Source organism: Ursus americanus, chromosome 18 (assembly GCF_024610735.1).
Source record: "Ursus americanus isolate L20-20 chromosome 18, mUrsAme1.1.p, whole genome shotgun sequence".
NCBI classification, from domain to species: domain Eukaryota; kingdom Metazoa; phylum Chordata; class Mammalia; order Carnivora; family Ursidae; genus Ursus; species Ursus americanus.
Window position 1 is genome coordinate 6,032,455 of NC_142144.1, and position 19,949 is coordinate 6,052,403.

At 54.5% G+C, this 19,949-nt stretch overlaps 1 protein-coding gene across 2 annotated transcripts in view; it reads right to left on the bottom strand.

The window, feature by feature from the left end:
- Positions 1-688: 688 nt before the first annotated feature.
- The window catches only part of GPR107 (G protein-coupled receptor 107), a 70,338-nt gene continuing 51,077 nt past the window's right edge, over positions 689-19,949 (bottom strand). For both annotated transcript variants that reach the window (XM_087869271.1, XM_045771292.2), the window contains 4 exons: positions 15,207-15,256; positions 13,935-14,018; positions 12,981-13,099; positions 689-5,692 (listed from right to left, as the gene is read on the bottom strand). In XM_087869271.1, the coding sequence (XP_087725397.1) occupies positions 5,596-5,692; positions 12,981-13,099; positions 13,935-14,018; positions 15,207-15,256 (350 nt within the window). In that variant the 3' untranslated portion in view covers positions 689-5,595. The remainder of the gene's footprint in view (positions 5,693-12,980; positions 13,100-13,934; positions 14,019-15,206; positions 15,257-19,949) is intronic.

Here is a 19,949-nt window from a genome sequence, read left to right on the forward strand (position 1 = left end):
GTGCGGGGAGCGCAGCAGGGGTGTGGCAGTTCCAGGGAGGGGGTGGTTCTGGCTGAGAAGGGGCATGAGAGAACCTTATGGGTGCTGGAAATGCTCCATCCCGGTTCTAGTGGTGTCTGCAGAACTACGTACACATCTGTCCAAACTCATCCAACTGTACATTTAAAGAGGGAATTTGTGAGTTACACCTGAGTTCAACACTTCTGTAGCAAAGTAAGGGGCTCGGGATCGCACGACTTGTAAAGAGCCTCCGAGTCTCAAGTCTTGGGTTTCTGTGATCCTGATGGCAGATACCGGCGGCCTGCCTGAGAAGCAGCGTCAGAGGGCAGAGCGGGAGCCTGTGGCAGCCAGGGCGACGCCCTGAGGCTGCGCTGTCACCTCCCCTCCCGCGGCAGCCCCGCGCAGGTCCTGCCCTGGAAGGCGACTGCCTGTCCGGCCCGACTGAGGCAGGGCATCAGGAAAGGCCAGGGGATTTCCAGTCTGTTCCAGAACCGAGCCCCTGGGGTGCAGCGGCGAGGCCTGCCGAGGTGCGCGGTTTCTCTAGTAGGAGTCACTGTTGTCAGTGCGAGCAGGTGGGAGGCAGTTAACTAATTTAATGAACAAGAATCACAAAGGAAAAAATGACGAGAGGGAGGAGGAGAGACAGCAGGCAGGAGTCAGTGACTCCCCACAGGATTACAAACATACATTTCCGTCAGAGAATCTTTATTTTACATGTTTGCATCACAGCAGGAGAATTCATCCCATACGTCACCCTGATCGGAACCCCCACCCGGTACATGTTTGCATAAATACTCTTCAGTGATCATTAGTGTTAAAAAAAAATACTGAAAACTCCTGCATCCCAATCTAATCTGGAAAGCAAATGATATTTACAGACATTTTCTCCCCCAAATAAAACTTATTTTTGGATTAGATGTGTCTGACTTCTTTTGAGGTCACATGACCAGGCAAATCCAATTTATGGTTGGCAAAAGCTGCTTAGGGCGCCAAGAACCGCCCCCTTGTGTGGCCAGGATTTGGGGATCCTTTTGTAATAAGTATCTTAAATGCTAAGAAGGCTGCCCTGCTGGCCCCCCTGTCTGATTTGGCTGTCCACTACAAAACCTCAAAGCTTGCTCTGAAATAAGCTATCCTGGAAGTGAGTGAGCCTTTCTGTCTCACTCCGACCCTTACTGACTTTGTCCAGAATTCCTCCTTCCCCAACGGCCTGCCTGCAGACTTCTGCCCTCAGAATTGCAACAGTCCCTGTGCAACACGACCAGATCCTTGTTCCCACACTGCCGTGTCCCTCTCTCGGCCAGGCTGCCTTCCTCGCACAGCAGCTCGGGGGATGTGCACGTCCCATGCCCTAACAGAGAGCCACCAAGAAACATTTTTCAAGCATAAGCCATCCAGAAGGGGCACCGATGCACTGCCAGGCTACAGTAGTCCCCGGGGAAACCTGGACTGTGCCGGTCACCAATCGATAATCACACTCCAGGGGTGACAAGTATTAGCATCAACTCGGGTGGGTCTCTTTTCAAGACTTCCTGCCCCAAACACCCTGGAGAAACCCGGAGTCAAGAGCAATCTTTTGGAACATACGGTATGTTCCGGATGAATACCTTCTTGACACACCAAGAAGTACCATGTCAAAGCCTAAATTCTTCAGTGGGGAAGCTACTCATCTACTGAACCCTGAATGGGAGAAACAGGTAGCAAGCCACGGGCATCGGGGACTCTGCACATTCTCGATCTGTTCAAAGGCTGGGGTGGGTCAGAGGAAAGCCAAGGGGTGAGTGTGGAGTGTGGAAATGGGCCGAGGAGGGGGCTGGGATCTGCTTCCCTTGAAATCCAGCAGCTTGTCAGCACGAACGGCCCCGCTGTTCCGCGGGCTGCAGGGAGCAGCGCCCACCACTTCATCAGACCATCTAATGTGCTAAGACCTTCCTCGGAGAAGATGCTTCAGGAGGTGGGAGATAGCCAGAACGCCACTCACAACTCAAACAGGCATCCTGCACACTCTTATCCGGCCATAAGGACTGGCTCCTGGTAACAGACTCTTAAGTATTAAACAAGAACATGTTTTAGTGCGAGGCTCCAAAGCAGAACGTGTAGCAGTGATATGTACACTCTTGATAAAATGCTCCTTGGCTCAGAAAGTACATCCTTCCCACGGCTACGGGGAGAAAATGCTGCAATGCACCAGAGCCTCCAGCCCGTATCCCAGACTGAGCCTATGTGGGATCAATAGCTGTGGGCTGAGGAGGAGGGAGAGGAGGAGGAGGGGGAGGAGATGGAGGAGGAAGGGGGCAGGTTGTGGAACAAGAGAGAGCAGCGATCCCGATGAGATAATGCAGGAGCAGCATGCGCCCCACGACAGGCACGCGGAGCTCGATGAGGCAGCGCCGCCGTGGCTGCCCGGATGTGTGCAGGGGAAACCGAACCTGGACATTTGACTCTGAAGCAGTTTCTTGGAAGAAAACAGAACTGCCTCCGGATGATCTGGGAAACCATCCTTCACACGCGGGTGAGCACCTCCTGACGGGAGAGCTGTACCGCAGGGTCAGCCGCACTGCAGCTGAAATCCCGAAGCATCGAGGAACCAAGAAAAACGCTGATGGAGTCTTTGGCCACTGGTAAAAGCCCGGATTAAGAGATCGATGCTTGTTCCCGTTGTCTGAGTAGCAATTTTCTAGCACACTACACACACCTGATTACAGGAAAACAGATCCTTCACTCCTCCAAGCTCACAGCCAGCCGCGCCTGCCGCGTGCAGGGCAGGGTTCTCAGGGACGGCGTGGGGACGCGCGCAGGCGGAACCAGGAGCGGGAGCGCGCAGCAAAGCTAGACTCTGCCGGTGACCCCGTGACGCCACCTGGTCCTACCTGCCCGACCCCCGGCACGGACGGACTCCGCTGGGGAAACACTGCCTCACCGTGCACCCACGCGGTGGGACAGACCGGGCTGCTGGAAGGACTGGTGCGACCACCTGGCTTCGGACCCCAGCAGTCACCTTTACTCGGGAGGAGAGCTCCCAGGTGACGTAGAAAGGGAAGACATTTTTACAGAACAGGAGGGAGAGCTCTAACCATGTGTCCAGACGTGAGAAAACCAGTTTCCCCAATCTGGGGCTGGGCTCTTGATTTTCCTTGATCATGGGGCCTCACTTCAAACCTTCTGCCAGTTACTATATAGGACTTGGGCAGACGACCTGCTTGTCAGCCTTTATTCCTGAATCACGACCTGATCTGGCCTGCACCTTCCCATTCAGAAGGGTCTTTTCCATCCGCCTGCAGCTCACAGCCGTGTGTGCCTGAGCCGAGGCGCACGAGGGGCCCCGGGAGCCTGGCGCCCTGGCTCATGCCTCGTGCGGCTGCTGGGGTGCAGGGCTCCGCCAGGGGAAGGCGGGAGCCACAGCCGGCTCGGGGAGGACAGTCAGGTCGGAGCTGCCCCCACACGTTCTCTTCCTCCCTGGCTTCCAGCAAGTGAACCGGGGACCCCCCGTGGGGATCCTCCGCGGGGCAGCTTCATCACATCCCGGTCCCGCCGAGAAGTCTACGGCCTAGTCAAGAACATCTGCTCGCGGGACAAACGGAAAATGCGTCCCTCTGAGGGGAGCACCTAAGGGGGTTTTGACCACAGCATGAGACGCATTTCGGAAGTACTGGGACTGTGTTTATGCCCGGAAAACAAAGTCTTCATATTCCGGTCCTCCCTGAACTTCCTTCTCCTATCATGTAGCCCCCATTTAAGAAAAAGAAAGAAAAGAAGGAAGAAAGACATCAAGAAAAAGAAAAGGTCCCTTAAATAAATACTTAGGGCGAATTTCCTTGCTCCTGAAGGTGGAGAGACACAGGGCCCCTTCCCTAAAACCTGTGGTGAGGCGAGCAGCAGCCTCGGAAGACAGAAGACGCCTGCCTGCACCCCACGCCTAGCCAGGACGGAGCGTTTGTGCAGAAGGGCCGCGCAGAGCACCGAGGGCTAAGGAGTGCGTGAAGAGAATGCTTTCCTGCTCCCTTCATCCGGGAGAGAGAACAGCATAGGGGAGGGACAACAACTGAGGACAGACTCTTGGGGTGCCTGAACCTGGGGTGCTGAGCGCCACCCCCGAATCCTGCAGTTTCTGAAGGACGCTTCAAGCGAGGGAGGAGAAAACCACCTCCGGAGACAGCTGCCCGCCCCCCTCCCCAGGCCCAGGCAGGTGCGGGATTCCGGCACCCCCAAGAAGCATTCCCGACGAGGCCATGGTTCAGCCTCTGGTCTCAGGCCTGGGTGACCATAACCCTGGTGGGAGATTACTGCCCACCTCCCCCCGGACCACAGTGGACCTTCTGAGCTCATCCTATCATCCAAATGACTGAGCTACCAGCTGCACCACTGCTCCCTTGGGGGGGGGGGGGGCTACCTGCGCTCATCTCCAGGCCCCAGAAGTTTGGAAGGGCGCTCTGCTGAGTCTCTCAGAAAGAGCTCACCATCCCCAGGCCCTGAGCGTAAAGCTCTTCTCAACCACACCCGTTCTCTTGACATGCCTGCTCCTGGGAGACAGGGACGAGGTCTGTTTCATTCCTGTCTGAAAGCCTAGCTGGTTTATAGGAAAAACTTTTTAATGACAACTATTTGCTTGCACTTAAATATTTGCTTAAACACTACCTTTTCTGCTCCCAGCTGCTCCTTTAAGCAAAATTCCTTCCCGTTTCTCCCCGTACTTTGATTACACGAAACAGACACAGCCACAATGACTGAGGGAAAAGAGGTGGTCTTGCTCCGGGCAGTCAGAGGAGCCAGATGTTCAAGGAAACCCTACCGGATAACACTTTCTGAGCTTAAACATACATTTCTGTCCATCCATTAGACAACACCAAATACGCTTCAATCAAGAAAAGTACTTCCTACCACAGTTCCAGAGCCGTGACTCTGACAGGGACATTCAGCCCTCAGATGACAGAGCCCCTTGGGAAGAAGATGGCCAGGCAGGCCTCCAGAGCTGCTGGTTCCTGGTCACTTTCAGAATCCGGGGTCAAGGCCTTGGGCAACGTACAGGGGCAGGAACCGCAGGCTCCATATACTAAATTGGGTTTGGACACTGCTTTCTAAAATAACCTAATTTCATTCATTTTTGTCCCCCAAGACACCACGATAAGTGCCCTTGCCCTTCTAAGTCCTTGTATCCTCCCTCAGTCCCTGCTCATTTCCTGCGGCCCCGTTCCCGGGCCGTGACGGGCCCCAGCCTCGTGCCGCCGCACCCCCTCCCCGTCCGCCCCCACTCCGCTCCCTGCCGCCACACACTCGGGGGCACAACTGCATATGTCTTGAGAGTTCCCAATTTAAAAAAGAAAGAAATATAAATTACAAAGTCTTCCTTTTACCCTCCTCCTGTCTGCACTCCCTCCCCACCATGCCCACCTTGAAGGAGAATTCTAGCTGCCCGTAACCAGCCACAGACCCAGTTTCCATAAAAGAGAGTAAAAAATTAGGTTTTCATGGCACTTTGTTCCCAGCCGCGTGCTCCGTGGTGTCACCGTCGGGAGGTGCCAACTGCCCCTGCTCACCACTAGGACGATTAACAACTCCGAGGTTCTCTTCAACAGTCCCAGCCTCGAGGCTGCTCCATCACGCGGTGCCTTCCCAATCGCCCTGGGGCTCCACCGAGCCGTTGGTCACCTTCTTGACTTTCTTCATGTTCTCCATCACCCCTGATGTCGTCACTCTGAATGAGGGGGAGAAAAAAAACAATTGGGAAAATCTCAGCCTTGAAGTAAAAGGCCATCATCACCACGGCACAGCGGAGTGGCTGGGTGTGCTGGCCCTGGAACCAGACAGACGTGGGTTCCAGTCCCGACCCTGCTCTAGCTGTGTAACCTCAGCCAAGTCATATGACCTCCCTGTTCTTTAGTATAATACACAGTTCCCTCTTCCCAGAATTGTCATCAGGGAAAAATGAGATTCTCCAAAGCACCTAATCAATATATACCAGCTTTTATTATTACAATCGATGCCGATCTGTTTCTCTCTGTCGTGGCTTCCACGAATTCTTATGTTGTACGTTTATATGATTATGAGTATGAGGCCACCGCCAGAGTCCTAACTAACCTTCTGAAAAGAAAGCTCACCAGGTGTAGTAGTCATTTTTAATAACCAGCCCCAGTGGATCATTTCTGAGTCATGGGACAGAACCACAGGTTTTGTGGAACCTTCCGGCCCAAAGATTCTTTGACCGTCAGAAACAGAGAACTGGCTGTTCTCTACAAACCCGGGCCCTGGTCTCTGCATGGCTGTCAAGGAGCACGTGGCTCTGCCCCCACTCCGTGACCCTGGCACAGGGGCCTTGTCTCTGCTGGTGCCCGGCACTGAAGAGTGCCACGGAGCCCTACGCTGAATGCGCAGATCAAAAAGGGAAGAACCCCGGGACGCCTGGGTGGCACAGCGGTTAAGCGTCTGCCTTCAGCTCAGGGCGTGATCCTGGCGTTATGGGATTGAGCCCCACATCAGGCTCTTCCGCTATGAGCCTGCTTCTTCCTCTCCCACTCCCCCTGCTTGTGTTCCCTCTCTCGCTGGCTGTCTCTATCAAATAAATAAAATCTTACAAAAAAAAGGGGGGGGGGAAGAACCCCAGCTTTAGAGAACGTGCGGAGCTGAGCAGAGCGGCACTTTCCAGACAGGGAGTCACAACATGTCTCGAGAAGGTGGGGTCTACGAGAAGACAACTTCTTGCCTGACAAAATGTGAGCTGGACAGGCTCCATGAAGCACCTGGGTCACTTCGCAGCGGAAGGCACCAAGCAGAGAGACTGAGCTCCACCTGGCAGGCAGGCAGGGCTCAGAGGAGTCGCAGGGCAGTGAAACCACGCTGGGTGAGTCTGTACTGCAGACACATGTCACGACACATTCGTCCAAACCCACAGGACGCACACCCCCAAGAGTGAACCCAGAGGTCAATTACCGACTCTGGGCGGTCATGACGTGTCAGTGTAGGTTCACCGACTGTAACAAAGGCACCTGCCACTCTGGAGGGGGATGCTGACAAGGCAGGAGGCTATACAGGCGGGGGCAAGGGGCACATGGGAAATCTCTGTTCTTTCTGTTCAATTTGCCGTGAACCTAACACTGTTCTAAAAAATAGAAAAAACAGAATTAAAAACAACACCTGTCAGCATCTCCCTAAGTACTCTAGAAAACGAGGCACCTATGTGCCCCATCGCGGACCTACAGGAATTTCCTAAGGAGTAAAATAAATTCAATCAGTCAACTCAACAGATCTCTGGAGGACCCTCCCTATCCCCCCTACCAGCTACCAAATCCTTTCACCTACAAATAACAGTCCAGCGGCCCTACATGTAACACACCTGGAGTCTGTCCAGCTGGACCTAAAGCCAAATAAAAGATTTTATGGGGTAAGTAAAAAACTTCCCCCTCTATTTCTCCTTTCATTCCTGCCACCATATTGCTGCTGTGACCAGGCCTCAAAGCCAGCCAGTCCTCCCCGGAGTTGGGGCTTTTCTCAGACAAGAGTCCTTCAGACTCATGGGCTGGCTGTACTTCTGGCAAAGTCAGGACGAGGCAGACTGCCACGACGTGGCTCTTAGGGGAACCGGCGGGTTCCTGCAGATGCTGTGAGTGTAAACACAGCCCCTGGACAAAGGAAAACACCTCACCTCGCCATGTGACCAAGCGTCACTCCCTTCAGCTGGTGCGGCCTGGGCCGGAGCCCTCTAGGAAGGGTGCACCTGTCCCAGGCGACAGGCACGCACACAGGTTTTGTCCTCAAAGGACTGTCTGTCTCCAGACCGGGATACGCAGGTCGGGCAGCCACAGGCCCAAGAGAACCGGAAGCCTTTCTAGCTCCAGCATAGCTTCTCCAAATGCATGAGATCAGAGAAGAAATGCATCCTCAAGTGTCACAGAGTCGCTTGAGGCGACAGCAGCTGCTTCATCTGACCTGAGTAGGACTTGGGCTGCAGCTTGGGAGAGACACCTGCTACCTGTCTTTAACCAGCAAAACACTGCTTTCCAGCTGGCGGACCAACTGAGAACACAAGGCTCGCTCTCTCATGCCGGCCGGGGGCTGGGACAGAGAGGGACAGCGCTCTTCGGGCGCCTGCAGCCCAGCAGAAGACGGTCTTCCAGAGCCACACACAGAGTTGCTGGAAACAGACAGGAGAGCTCCGAGCAGGTGGGACGAGGGCTGGGGGGGGGGCGGACCACCTCTGCCTGGGGTTGGGGGTGGCTTCGAAGCCTGTACCGAAACAGGAGGAGCAGCAGCAAGATGGAGGGGCGGGAGGAGGGCAAGGGAGTTTCTGAGCAAAAGAAATGTAACGGGCAAAAGGCATGGAAGAAACAAAAGAAAGTTCCCCGCACGGTCGAACAGTGCTAAGCAGCTGTTGAGGAAGGTAACTGGCAGGAGGGTCAAGGGCGGGCAGGGCAGGGCCAGGCCAGGCCATGGAGGGTCTTATCCGCTTTGTCACGGCGGCTGGACTTGATCCTTACACTAGGGTTCTCGGTCCTGGCTCAAGCAGGATGCCCTGGGAAGTTAAAAAAGGAGAGAGGTACCTGAGCCCCGACATTGAGAATCGAGTCTTCAGGGGAGGGACCGGGGACTCTCCTTCGAAAACACTCTACAAGTGATTCCAGTAGCCAGGAGAATGGACAGGGAGGGAGAAAGACCAGGGGGGAGGACATCAGCCGTAGGAAGGCAGGCACTGGGGCAAAGGGGGAGAGGGAGAGGAGACACGACATTAGGTCCCCAAGAAGTGGCCACTCACTCCACATGGCCTAAGAGGGAGGCGTTTAGGCCAACCGCTACATGGTACTGATGGTGAGTGGGTGGATGGCAGTGCCATCAAGGCCTGTAGGGAATGCAAGGGACACAAGCTTGGGTCACAGTGGGCAGGTGGCTAAAAGGACCCGAAGCTCAGAAGAAGCAAGTGGCTGGAACTGGGACTGGGGAGGGGTGGGTGTCAGTGAGGAGACGGACAAGGCGACCTTGGGCTTGGGTGAGCCCTTCCCTCGAGAAGAGGGAGAAGGGAAGTCCCCACGGTCAGTGGAATCAAGGAGTGCACCAGAAAGAGGTCACAGGAGCAGGAGATTGGTGAGGTGAACGGAAGCAGAGCAAGACACCGGAAAGCAGTGATGCCGGGAGGGCCTCTGCGTCGTGTCTCCCAGCAAACCGCTGGAGAGTTGGAGCGACACGTGGTGCCCAAGTGCTGCGGGCCAGCCCGGCCAGGCCCTGCCGACGGACACTCTGACGTGCCGCAGTGAGAAAGGAGGAGACGCCAAAGGCCTGGCAGGCGGGGACGGGAGGGCCTTCGGCAACCTCGAAGCTCTGCAGGCACCTCCCTGCCTGTCCCTCTTTGGGTGTAAAAGCTGAAGGGGGACAAAGGCAGAAAATCCACCGTGTGACCAGCACCACGCAGCACAGCCCGCGGCTCTCAGAGGCCCTGCACGCAGTGCGGAAAGGCGCTCTCCAAGCTCAGGTTAGCAATGGGCAGCGGCGACCCCCAGTCTAACAGAAACTCTGGAAAGGCAGGCACGGCCTCCCGGAGCTGCCGCGCAGCCATCGGCACTCACTCCCAGGCGGGGACAGCAAGGTCGGAGAGGGCGAACCTGGCCTTCTCGCCTCTGCTCACTCCTTCTCGGCCTGACCTGCTTCTTCTCGCCCCAGCTGGCGAGACGCCCTTGCTCTCAGCTCCAGGCTCATCCCCTGCTGCAGGGCTGGCTACACTGCTCCCGAGCGAGACTGGAAGCTCCCTGGTGGCTGGGCTGCCGCACTGGCTGGGGTTCCAAACTGCCAGTGGGGCCCCCGTGGACCCAGTGAATGGGGCCAAGCCCGGCGCCCACTTCCGGCAGAAGCTGTTCCGCCTCCAGTGCCTGCTCAGGGAAGCACTTGCGGCCACTCCTGACTTCAGCAGGGCACCAGCCTCAAGGGCCAGCAGCTCCTGAGCTGGTCTGAGGGGACAGTAGCAACGCCAAGCCAAGCAGCTGTGCTCCCCGTGGGCTCAGGAGAGAGTGTGCAGGACAGAGAGAGAAGGAGCACGGAAGTGTGACAGAGCTGGAGAGAGCAGACGGACCCAGCGCTGCCTCCCACTTCTCTTCTCCAACTAAAAGGTGGCCCCTCCTTTCCTTGCAGAACCCTGACGATCTGTGCTTGCAACCAGACGGGCCTACTGAACACAGGCACGATAAGAAGGGGCGCTCCGGGCACCGTGGCTCTTCCTGCTGTGCCACACTGTCAGCTTGGGCCTCAGTGGCCCCTGGACATATCTGTTTCTGTAACCAAACCAAACCGTCAATCAGAGGCCAACTGTAAAGTGTTTTCTGGACGTGAGATGTGGAGAGGCCTGGCTGAGAAACAATTCTATTAGTCTCTAACTCCCGTTTCCAGTTGAACGAAGGCAGTTTAGTAGAAAACGGTTCCCGGCAACCCTGAGGCCAGCGTTCTGGATTGGGAACCCCAGAGAGGCAACTTCCCGGCCCTGGAACCCACACCAAATATTTCTTCCCATTCTGACATCTCAAGATAGCAGAAAAGAATTCAGATGGTCCAGGATATGCATAGCTACCAAGTCTGATCACAGAAACTGCATCCGATACTTTTTAACTGGCTGAATTTTTTATGATAAATTCTCTTACCAAAATTGGTAAGACCTTGCAAGCTTTAGCCCAAAGAGGGTTGTGTACAGAAATAAAAAAAAGAAAACGACAGAAAGTCAGGTACTTCTGGCTGCACCCACACTCTGGAGGCTCCGCAGGAGAAGCCAGTTGGGCCTGGTGGGGTGGCAACTGCACGGACCGTGTGTGGGCCTGGGCCAGAGGGAGGGTGACAGCACTCTAGCCTCAGGAGGAGCCTGGCCTGTCCTGGGCTCAACTGGCAAGACTCGCCTCCCAAATGAACATTTGGAGCATTTCGGAGAAAGGAAGTGAAAACAGGTAGAAGAGAAACTACCCAGAATCTCAGTCAATGAGGTCAGTGAGTGGCCCAGCTCAGTGTTCATGGGCCACCAGTGGGTAAGACTCGTTAGGAAGAGGATTTCTTTTGGGACGCGTGGGCCTAAGGAGTATTCCTTCCCACAAAGAGGAAGTAGTATTTGTTCTGTGGTGAGGATCAGACCTTTCTACAGCAAACACCCTCCAAGGTGGATGACAGAGAGCTCACGACCTTCTAGAAAACACAAACAATGGCTCTGCTTGCCTGACTTATTTCTGGAAGATTTAAGAGGTGCCATCCAGGGAACAGCACCTCCAAGTAGACGAGGGAGGGGACAGGCTGCGGTGCAGTGGTGTCCCCAAGAAGCTGCCATCAGGCCTCCTGCTCACCTGCAGGCTGAGGGCTGGAGCCACCACCTCGGCCTGTTCTGCTCGGACTTATCTCGTCCATCCACAGAACGTTCTCAACAGCAGAACTTTCAGCCAGAGAGAAGCCCCAGAACAATTTCCCTGCGGACTTAAAGGCCCTTGGCCTCAGTCGGCTCCCCAACTTCTCTTTCACAGGCCAAGCAGGAGCAGCGCTCCTTGGAAACAGCACTACCCTAAACAAAGGCTTCACCTGTGGTCTGACTCCCTCACTGGGATATACGCAGCTTCTCTGCCACTGAAGAGCAGCCCCCCGCTAGCACAGGGTGGCCCACACGGTGTCATCACAGTGCTCCTCCCGTACAACAGGAGTGTCAGTGGAGGCCACCAACGGATAACCCCCAACATCACGCTCTCCCCCCCCAGCCTGCCGGGATGAAGGACACACTCCCTCTAGACTCCATGTGACTCGTGGTCTGTCCGCTCCCCCACTTCCTGCCCTGATCTGAGCACACTCAGACCCCCCTGCTAAGGTACGTGTCACATACTGCCAGTGAGAAACAACAAACCTCAGCAAAAGTTTTCAAAAACTTTGCCACGAGACAAAAATATCGTCACAATGCCTCGGTGCCTCTGATACAATGACTGACGGAAAGGATGTGGAACTCCCACATTGCTGGCGGAATGACCCAGCCGTTCGGCTTCTGGCTGCGTACCCCAGGGAAGGGCCGCTGCGAAGGGAATGGATGAACACACGTCTCCCGCGGCTGCTTACCCCGCTCTCATCTGAGCCCCTTCAACCAAGTTCCTTGCTCAGATTCCGCTCCTAGAAAAGGCACATCTGACGGCCCCACTGCCTTCCCCTCTGCCATCTGTAAAAAGGTATTTCTTCTGCACAGAGAGCTGTTGTCCGGGGCCCCTTGGTGGGAGCTGCCTTCCGTTTATCGTTGCGGCAGTGGGGCTGAGCACAAAGAGTGGTCCTGTGCTGCCCGACAGCCCAGCAGCGCCCAGCAGGGGCCGGAGCTCAGCCTTTGAATCCAGACAAGTCAAAAGGCCGCACATGCGACACTCAGCCTTAGGCCAACCATCAAACACAACAACCGACCTAGCCTATCAGAGTTCATCAGTAAACAAGCCAACGCTCTCAATCACTCTTCCTTTCCTAGATAATAAGTGCCCTTTCCCAGAAAACAGGACCCTAAAGTCACTCGCCCTGTGACTCAGAAAGGCCCGCCTGAAAGCTCGGATAGAGGTCAAGTTACGGTGCTAGCTGGGAAAAGCCATTTCGTTATCTGGTGACAGAGGAGTCTGCGGACAATGAGCAGACCCACAGACGACTCAGATGATCACATTTTCAGACATCAGCTCCCGGTGGCAGGGGCCCAACAGGAAGTGGGGCTGCCCATTCCCAGCAGTGCTGAACAGGCCAAGCCGATGCCCAGATTCTCACCACTGGCTTACTGGAAGCAGGCTCAGCGATGCTTAATCGGATGGCCAGCTCCACTTCCCCTGCAAAGACCGAGCGATGCTTGACACATACTGTACTTCAAACTGAATAAGACAGCCTGGGGCTCAAGTGTCCATTTCCTTCTGCTAAATATAGAGGTACTACCTCTGGAGCAGCGGAATGCAGGGAAGCTGCTCCGATTCACACCGTGCTGTCGAGCTGGGGCCCGGGGCAAAGGACGGGCGAGAAAGGAGATGTCTTACACTGATTCCATTTCCAGGTCATCCTCCTGAGAAAGTTGTAGGTAGGGATTATCTGAAGCTGGACGGAATTTACAGCCCGTTAGAACAAAAAACACCAGCGTGGCCATTTCATCCAGGAGCTGCAAATTAAAGCCCACCCCAAGGAAAGGCATTAGCAATGCTGTTCTTCAGAAAGCAGTGGAACTAAACAAACTGGCACAGGCCTCCCCCTCCCCCCATCGCGCTGACCACTGACTCAAAGGCCAGGGCGGCGGTAGGGCAGGGTCCCCTCACAAGGTGTGCCGGAGCCTCAGCTAGGGGCACTCTGCCCAGAGATGGCAGTTAAGACCCCATGCTTTAACCAGTCTTCACTGGACTCTTCTAAAAGCTCTTTATAACCCTATGTTTCCCATAGTGCCCTCAGCACCAAGCAGGTGCCTCAAGGAAAAGTCTCCTCGTCGCTGCGCCCTACACCCGAATACAGCACTGGGTGCCAACTACACGTTCGGGTAAGAGCAAGAACGAGAAAAGGCCCCACATCATCTGGTGGCTTCCCCTGGTAGGTAACTAGCCCTAGTATAGGGCAAAGACACTGTGTTACTGAAATACTCCTGTGCAAAGAAGGGAGCTCTGGATTCTGAGCTCTTCTAAGCCCCAGCACTGAAGGAAAGACCACGTCTCATTGCGTTTTAATTATCCAGGGCAAAGCTCACACTCTCTGCCTGAGGCTTTCTCTTCAAAGTCTTGTAAAATTGAAAACTAAAATCAATAATGCAATTACTTCCAGATTTTTCATGTAATCCAGGCAGCTTTCCTGGACAAACAGATAATCTTAACGGCGGACCCGAAGCGACAGAAGTGGCCGCTGCCTGATCCCTCTGGAGCAACCTCATGTTACACCCCGAGACTTTCTCCTCAGCCAGAGACTCTGCACGGTGGTCCCCCCGCTCCCCGCCGGGGCCCCCAGCAGCGCACCTGGTAGAGCCACTTCCACTGGAACGGAACGGCGAGTTTGAGGAGAAATGCAATGATCCTGGTGAAGTATATGTAACATACGATCTATGGGGAGGGGGGAGAAAGAAGAAATAAAATCAACACAGAAATGACGGCACTGCTTTCTTCCAACAACCTGCTGTCACAAGAACTACAAAAGGGAAGACAGAATTACCTGAAGAAAATCATTTGAGACTCAGGGCGCTAATTAATGAACGTGGCAGAGACGGCTTCTCCGCCGGTTCCGCTTAAAGGGACTCGTTCCTCATCTCTAGGTGACCACCCAACGTGGGGAGGACAAAACATTGGGTGTGGCCGCTCTCAACTCCGGAGTCACCCCTTCCTCGCCTTTTCCAAATACACAACCCATTGACCTCAATCCCCAAAGGACAGTATTTTTTATTCCCAGGCTTTGAGGAATGTTTTCGAGTGGTAATAGCAAAACGAAGGTCCACGGGGTCCACACTGCTGTAGCCTCTTCGGCAGAGGTGGTGAGGATCTGAGGCCCCCACCCAGAGGACGTACCAGTAACACTGAGTACTCTAGCAAGGGAGGATGTGCAAGCATTCCCGGGCCGGCCCCTGGAGCATGGATGGCTCACTGGGACCACGCCCAGGTGGGTGGGCTTGCAGGGAAGGAACTGTCCAACCCACAGATGGAAGAGGACTCAAACTTCCTTTTAGGAATCAGGAAGCAAACTCTTGAAGAGTTTACACCTTATATAGTCCAAGAAATTATCATCATCAGAACTTAGAGCAGGTTCTGCCTTTGATGTATGTTCATAGGGACTTTTCCACGGCCAGCAGTCCTGATTTCAGGTGTGATCTCATTTTTACAAATGAGTAAGACAAGCAAGCCAAGGGGTGGCTCCGTCTGGCATACGCCTGGGAAAGCACCTAGAGAAATAACCACCCAACTGTTGAGAAATTACCTGGAGGAGGGGGAGGGAGCAAGGGGTAGAAGATCAGGGTCATAAAGGGCTTTTGCTCTGTCTCTATAATCCCTGCATTGTAAGAAAACATCAAGCATGTATCACTTTTCTGAGTATTTAAGGCAAATTTAAAGCGAACATTGAAGAAGGCGTGACTCGGCTGTTGCATTTCCCTACCGAGAGACACAATTTGGTTTGATAAAATGAAATCTGCACAGCTCCAGGTAGCATGTTTTGTGCTCTCGCCAATTCTTTGGAAGTCCACTTGCTCTACTCCTTGAACTGATCTTATTTACAGATTTAGGATTTTTTTTTTTACTCACCAAGACGTAATAGTGTCTGAAAAGTTTCAGCTTTGCTAAGTTAATAGCAGCTAGGGAGAAGAACAAAATGACAGGTACATTAACTTTTTTCATTTTTACAAACAAGTGACGTTCAAGTGCCCTCTGTCCAGAGGCCAAGTCTGATGCAGATGAGGACTGCCCAGGGGCCCATCTATATTTCTGGAAATGCATCGGCGTGGCAGGATTTCCCCCAGTCACCAGGAGAATCAGGGAGCTCTGGGAGCAGGAGGCTGGGGGTCCTAGCTCCAGTGGTGTGCCGGGGTGCACCTCCCCATTCCGGGTTCAGGCGCTTTGAGCAGCAGTGCTGGGGGGATACTGACACCACAGAAAGCGGCAGACGCTACAAATCAAGACTCCCCCGCCCCCCCAAAGCCACTGGTAAACATTTCAGCTCTGCCACTGTGGCTGACAGAGCTGCACTCCTCACTAGGACCAGTCTCCCACTAGGGCCCTGCGTCTCCCACTGGCTGAGGGTCTACATTCAATTAACGCACAAGTGCATCTTGCAAATTTCACTTGTAACAAGCCCTTTAAATACAACCCTGCTGGCTGTGTCCTACCTTTGGATCGCTCAAGGTCAGGGAGCCAGGACAGCTAACTTCCTGCCACCGCCTATGGCCATGAAATATTGATGACCACAGAGGGTAGCCTGGCTCCCTCCCCGATTAGCAAGCCTTTCATTCATCATAAACCTTCCTACAGGAGGCAAATTAATTTGGCTTAATAGCATTCAATTACTGGTTCCGTTTAAGAATGGCGCCGTGGGTGGAGAAGGGTTCCTCTTCCTCCTCTCCCTCCTCTGGCTCATGATTAGTGGGGGGCAGTCAAGCTCGGGGTTCCAAAAGAAATTCCTGGAATCCTAAGTTAATCTTCAACGTGATTACCAACTAACAGTATCGGCAAGAACCTCCTCGGAGAAACTGAACGCCTCCACGAGGAGAGGATCAGAAAATCTTTACAGCAAATCTAGCCCTCAAAATTGAGAGGCCGTAACACCCAGGTGTTGAGCTGGAAGGGACTCATCCATGCAACGTTGGAAGCAGCTAAATGAAAGCAGGCAGATCAGCAAAAGCTTTCTTATCTGGCAACCTCTTGGTAGTCTTGTCATTTTTAAAATTAAATCTCTCTGATTCTCATCCAGTTTGCCATTCACTCTGCCTCTGGGCCAGGCTCCGGGATGGCCCAGCAGAGATGGGGCAGCCGTGACCTTTGCCCCAGGAGGCTGCTGTCCCTCCGGGAAAGACAGGCGCTACCCGCCCAGTGGGAGGGGCGCAGATATCAAGTGAGTGACACGGAGCGCAGGATACAATCAGATGCTCCAGCCTGACTGGGGGACGGGAGAAGCCCCACTGGGGGCCCAGCATTTAACCTGAGAATTCTGTGTTGGACAGCTAAGCCACCATGGATTTAATGCTTCACACACCAGTGTTCCTTCCTTGTGTCTTTCTGCATGGGCATTTACTACTCACATGGTCAAGGAAATGCCCCCCCCAACACGCGAAACAGTTCTTGCACACGAACATTCAGTTCTCTTCTTTGTGAACAACCAAGGAAGAACAACATTAACACTTAGACCCTTTAGATAATAAAAATGCTTGAAAAGTCTCTTCTGAATTTCGTTTGCTGAAATAAATCCTACAAATGGAACTCCTGCTCTCCGCTTCACCGCGCACCATCAGCCAGCCAGAGAGAAGCATGAAGGTTTTAGTCCCGGATGTCAGGGTGCCGGACAGGCTACGGCTGCTGTGGCCCCACCCAGAGAAGGGCTCCCAACTTAGACCAGGGGCACAGGGGTGAGAGAGAGGATTCCCAAAGGAGCTGGTGTCTCAGCAGAGGCCTGACCGAGGCTCGGGAGAGAGCAGGAGCGGAGAGGCCAGTGGACAGTGCTTGGGAAGAGCAGATACAAGGGCTCGGGGGTGAGAGGCCCCCGTGTGGGGAAGAGGAAGCTGGAGGCTGGACTGTGCAGAGACCAGGGAACAGGATGGGCCACGGGGAGGGCCGTAAACGAGCCAATGCAGAAGACCACCAACTGTCCTCCTTGGCGGTGCTGAGGGTGCCAGGGAGCCTCTGAAGGGTCTGAAGCGGGGGGTGCCTTGGTCACATCTACATTTGAGAACAATCTCTCTGGAGAAAGGATGCAAAGAACCAAGAATGAGAGCCCAATTGAAGTCAAAAGCCTCGAATTTGCAGAGGTCCCTCCTGAAAGGCGGTGAGGCACTTCCTGATCAGTGCAGACCCCACCCCGGAGGCTGGCTGGGGGAGATGGACAGACCAGGTCAGTCTGATGGTCCCCTCCCTCCCCGCCAGGGTGAAGAACTTGGGGTTGATGGGGAGGGAAGCACAGGGGTGAAGGCACCGCATCTAATGTCTCCCCGGAGTCAGGAGCTGCCACGTCACACCCTCCAGGCCGCTGTAAGACACCCTGAGCTGAGGCAGGCCACGGAGGACCTCAAAGGCGAGCCTGTGCGCCCACTGCTGGCACTGATGCCGCATCAGCTCAGGACGCGTGCCAGGATGGACAAACAGACCCGGGGACAAGCAGCGCTGCCTCTAGGAAACGCAGCCACAGTAAGTGAAGCTCGGGGTTGTTTACAAAACCTGCCAATCATGACAGATGTCATTTCCAGTCACAAGCAAGACATTTGTTTACGAGACTGCTGCTTCCAGGGCCAGGCCCCCTCCTGGGTGTTCTAGTCACGGCCAGGCAGCGAAGGCAGGGAGGGAGCGGACTTACTGAACTGAAAAACAAAGCAGGTAACAGTGCAGGCCCTGCACATCTGAACAACTTGGGTTCAAATTCCAACTCTGCTGCTTCCTGGCTGTGTGACCTCAGATAAGCCACCGAACCTCTCTGAGCCTGTTTCTTCATCTGTAAAACAAGGATAACAATGCCTACCACTAGAGTTGTTGGCAGAGGTAATGAGACATTACGTGGAAAGCAAACAGCACCCAGAAAGCACTCCACGAATGTCTCCTGTGACAGTATTAGGATTATCTAGTATCGACTGGACACCAACTGGGCCATAGACTGCTACAGCGGCTGCCACATCTGGCAGGAAGCCCGGCTCCAGTGAGTTCGACCGGACCAAGTGGGGATGTGGGGGCTGCCGGCGCGCCCCGGGCTCCCCTGGCAGCGGCGTTGCCATCTGTGCATGATGTGTCAGCCCGCTGGGCGGGGAGGATCCAGCCCCGGAGGGAAACCTCACCAGCGTGAAGCAAGGAGCAAAGAGCAAGGCAGCAGGTCGCAGCCTGGAATCCCAAGCCTCCTTCTGCTTTTTTCCAAAAAAGCTGTCCCTGGAGTTGAGAACGCTGCTGAGCCTGCTGCTCACTGGCTCACGGCAGGCCGGGCTCCCCTGGGAGTCAAGGCTCCTGGAGTCCGGGCTGGCTATTTCTGACCCCACCGCCACAAACAGCAAATATGGTAAAAGAGTGAGTCTGGTGGGAGGAAAATGCCTCGGACAGGAGCCCAGAGCCCCAAGTTCCAGTCCCTGCACTGTCAAGGCTCCGTGTGCCTGGGCCTGGCCCGTCCCTCCCTTCTCAGGCATGGGTCTGCTCGTGGTCAGGATGTTCTTATGGCAATGGTTCTCCCCAGGGTGGACACCAGAACCACTGAGAGCTTCTCCTAGTACACACACCCGGCTGCCTCTATTATAGAATTGGACTTGGCCAGAAGGACTCTGAAGAACCTCTCGGGAATGGGGAAGGAGAGACGCAGGCGGCAGGGAGGTTGTGCACCTGCTCTGGGAGCTCCTGCGAGGCCCACCTCCTGCTATGGGCTCTCCTCCCCCTGCCCCCGGAAATGGCCAGGACTCTAGATTTTGGCAACTACTTTTTACTGATAAGAACAGAACTGCCCACGGGGCCAGGAAGTACCCATCTGTTTCAAATAATTACCAAGGCAGGGACGCTTGGGTGGCTCAGTTGGTGACGTGTCTGCCTTCAGCTAGGGTCATGATCTGGGTCCTGGGATCAAGTCCCGCATCGGGCACCTTGCTCGGCTGAGAGCCTGCTTCTCCCTGCCTGCTCTGCCTGCCACTCCCCCCACACCCTCTCTCCCTAACAAATACATAAAATCTTTAAAAACAAACAAACAAAAGAGTTACCAAGGCAGCCATCTCTGTGACCAGAAGCAAGAGCAAAGGTGCCCCATCTAGAGGAGGTGCTGCCCCTTCTCTAGACTTTTACCTTTCCTCTGTACCCCCAAGAGGAATGAAGAGGCTGGCAAGAAGACAGACAGTCCCCTTCCTCCCCAGCGGACTTGCCCGGATGGTCTTGAACCACAACACTGGTCGTCAGCATCGGCTGAGTGAGGAACCACGCGCCAGGCACCTCTCGTGCTGCTTCTGGTGTAAAACCTCACGACAGCCTCCGTGAAGGAAGACCTGCTGACCACTGCCTCGCGGAGGAAGGACTCAGGCCTTGTAAGTAGAGAAGCCAGCAATCCACACCCAAGTCCACCTCTCTCTAAAGACCACGCTCTCGATGCCCACACTGTGCACTAAGAGAAAGGCAATTCATAGCTTTGTAATCCCCTGGCAGCCCAGGGCTCCAAATGCCTGGCAAGGCCCAGGAGCTGCCAGCAATCCATCTTGAAGAGTTAATACTGGATGATTTATGAGACGCACAGAAGCAAAGGCCCATGACAGTCTCTTACAGGGTGAAAATTTTCCAAAACAATCCTTCTCTGGGTATAAAGAAAGCCTTGAGGCTTAAAACCATCCC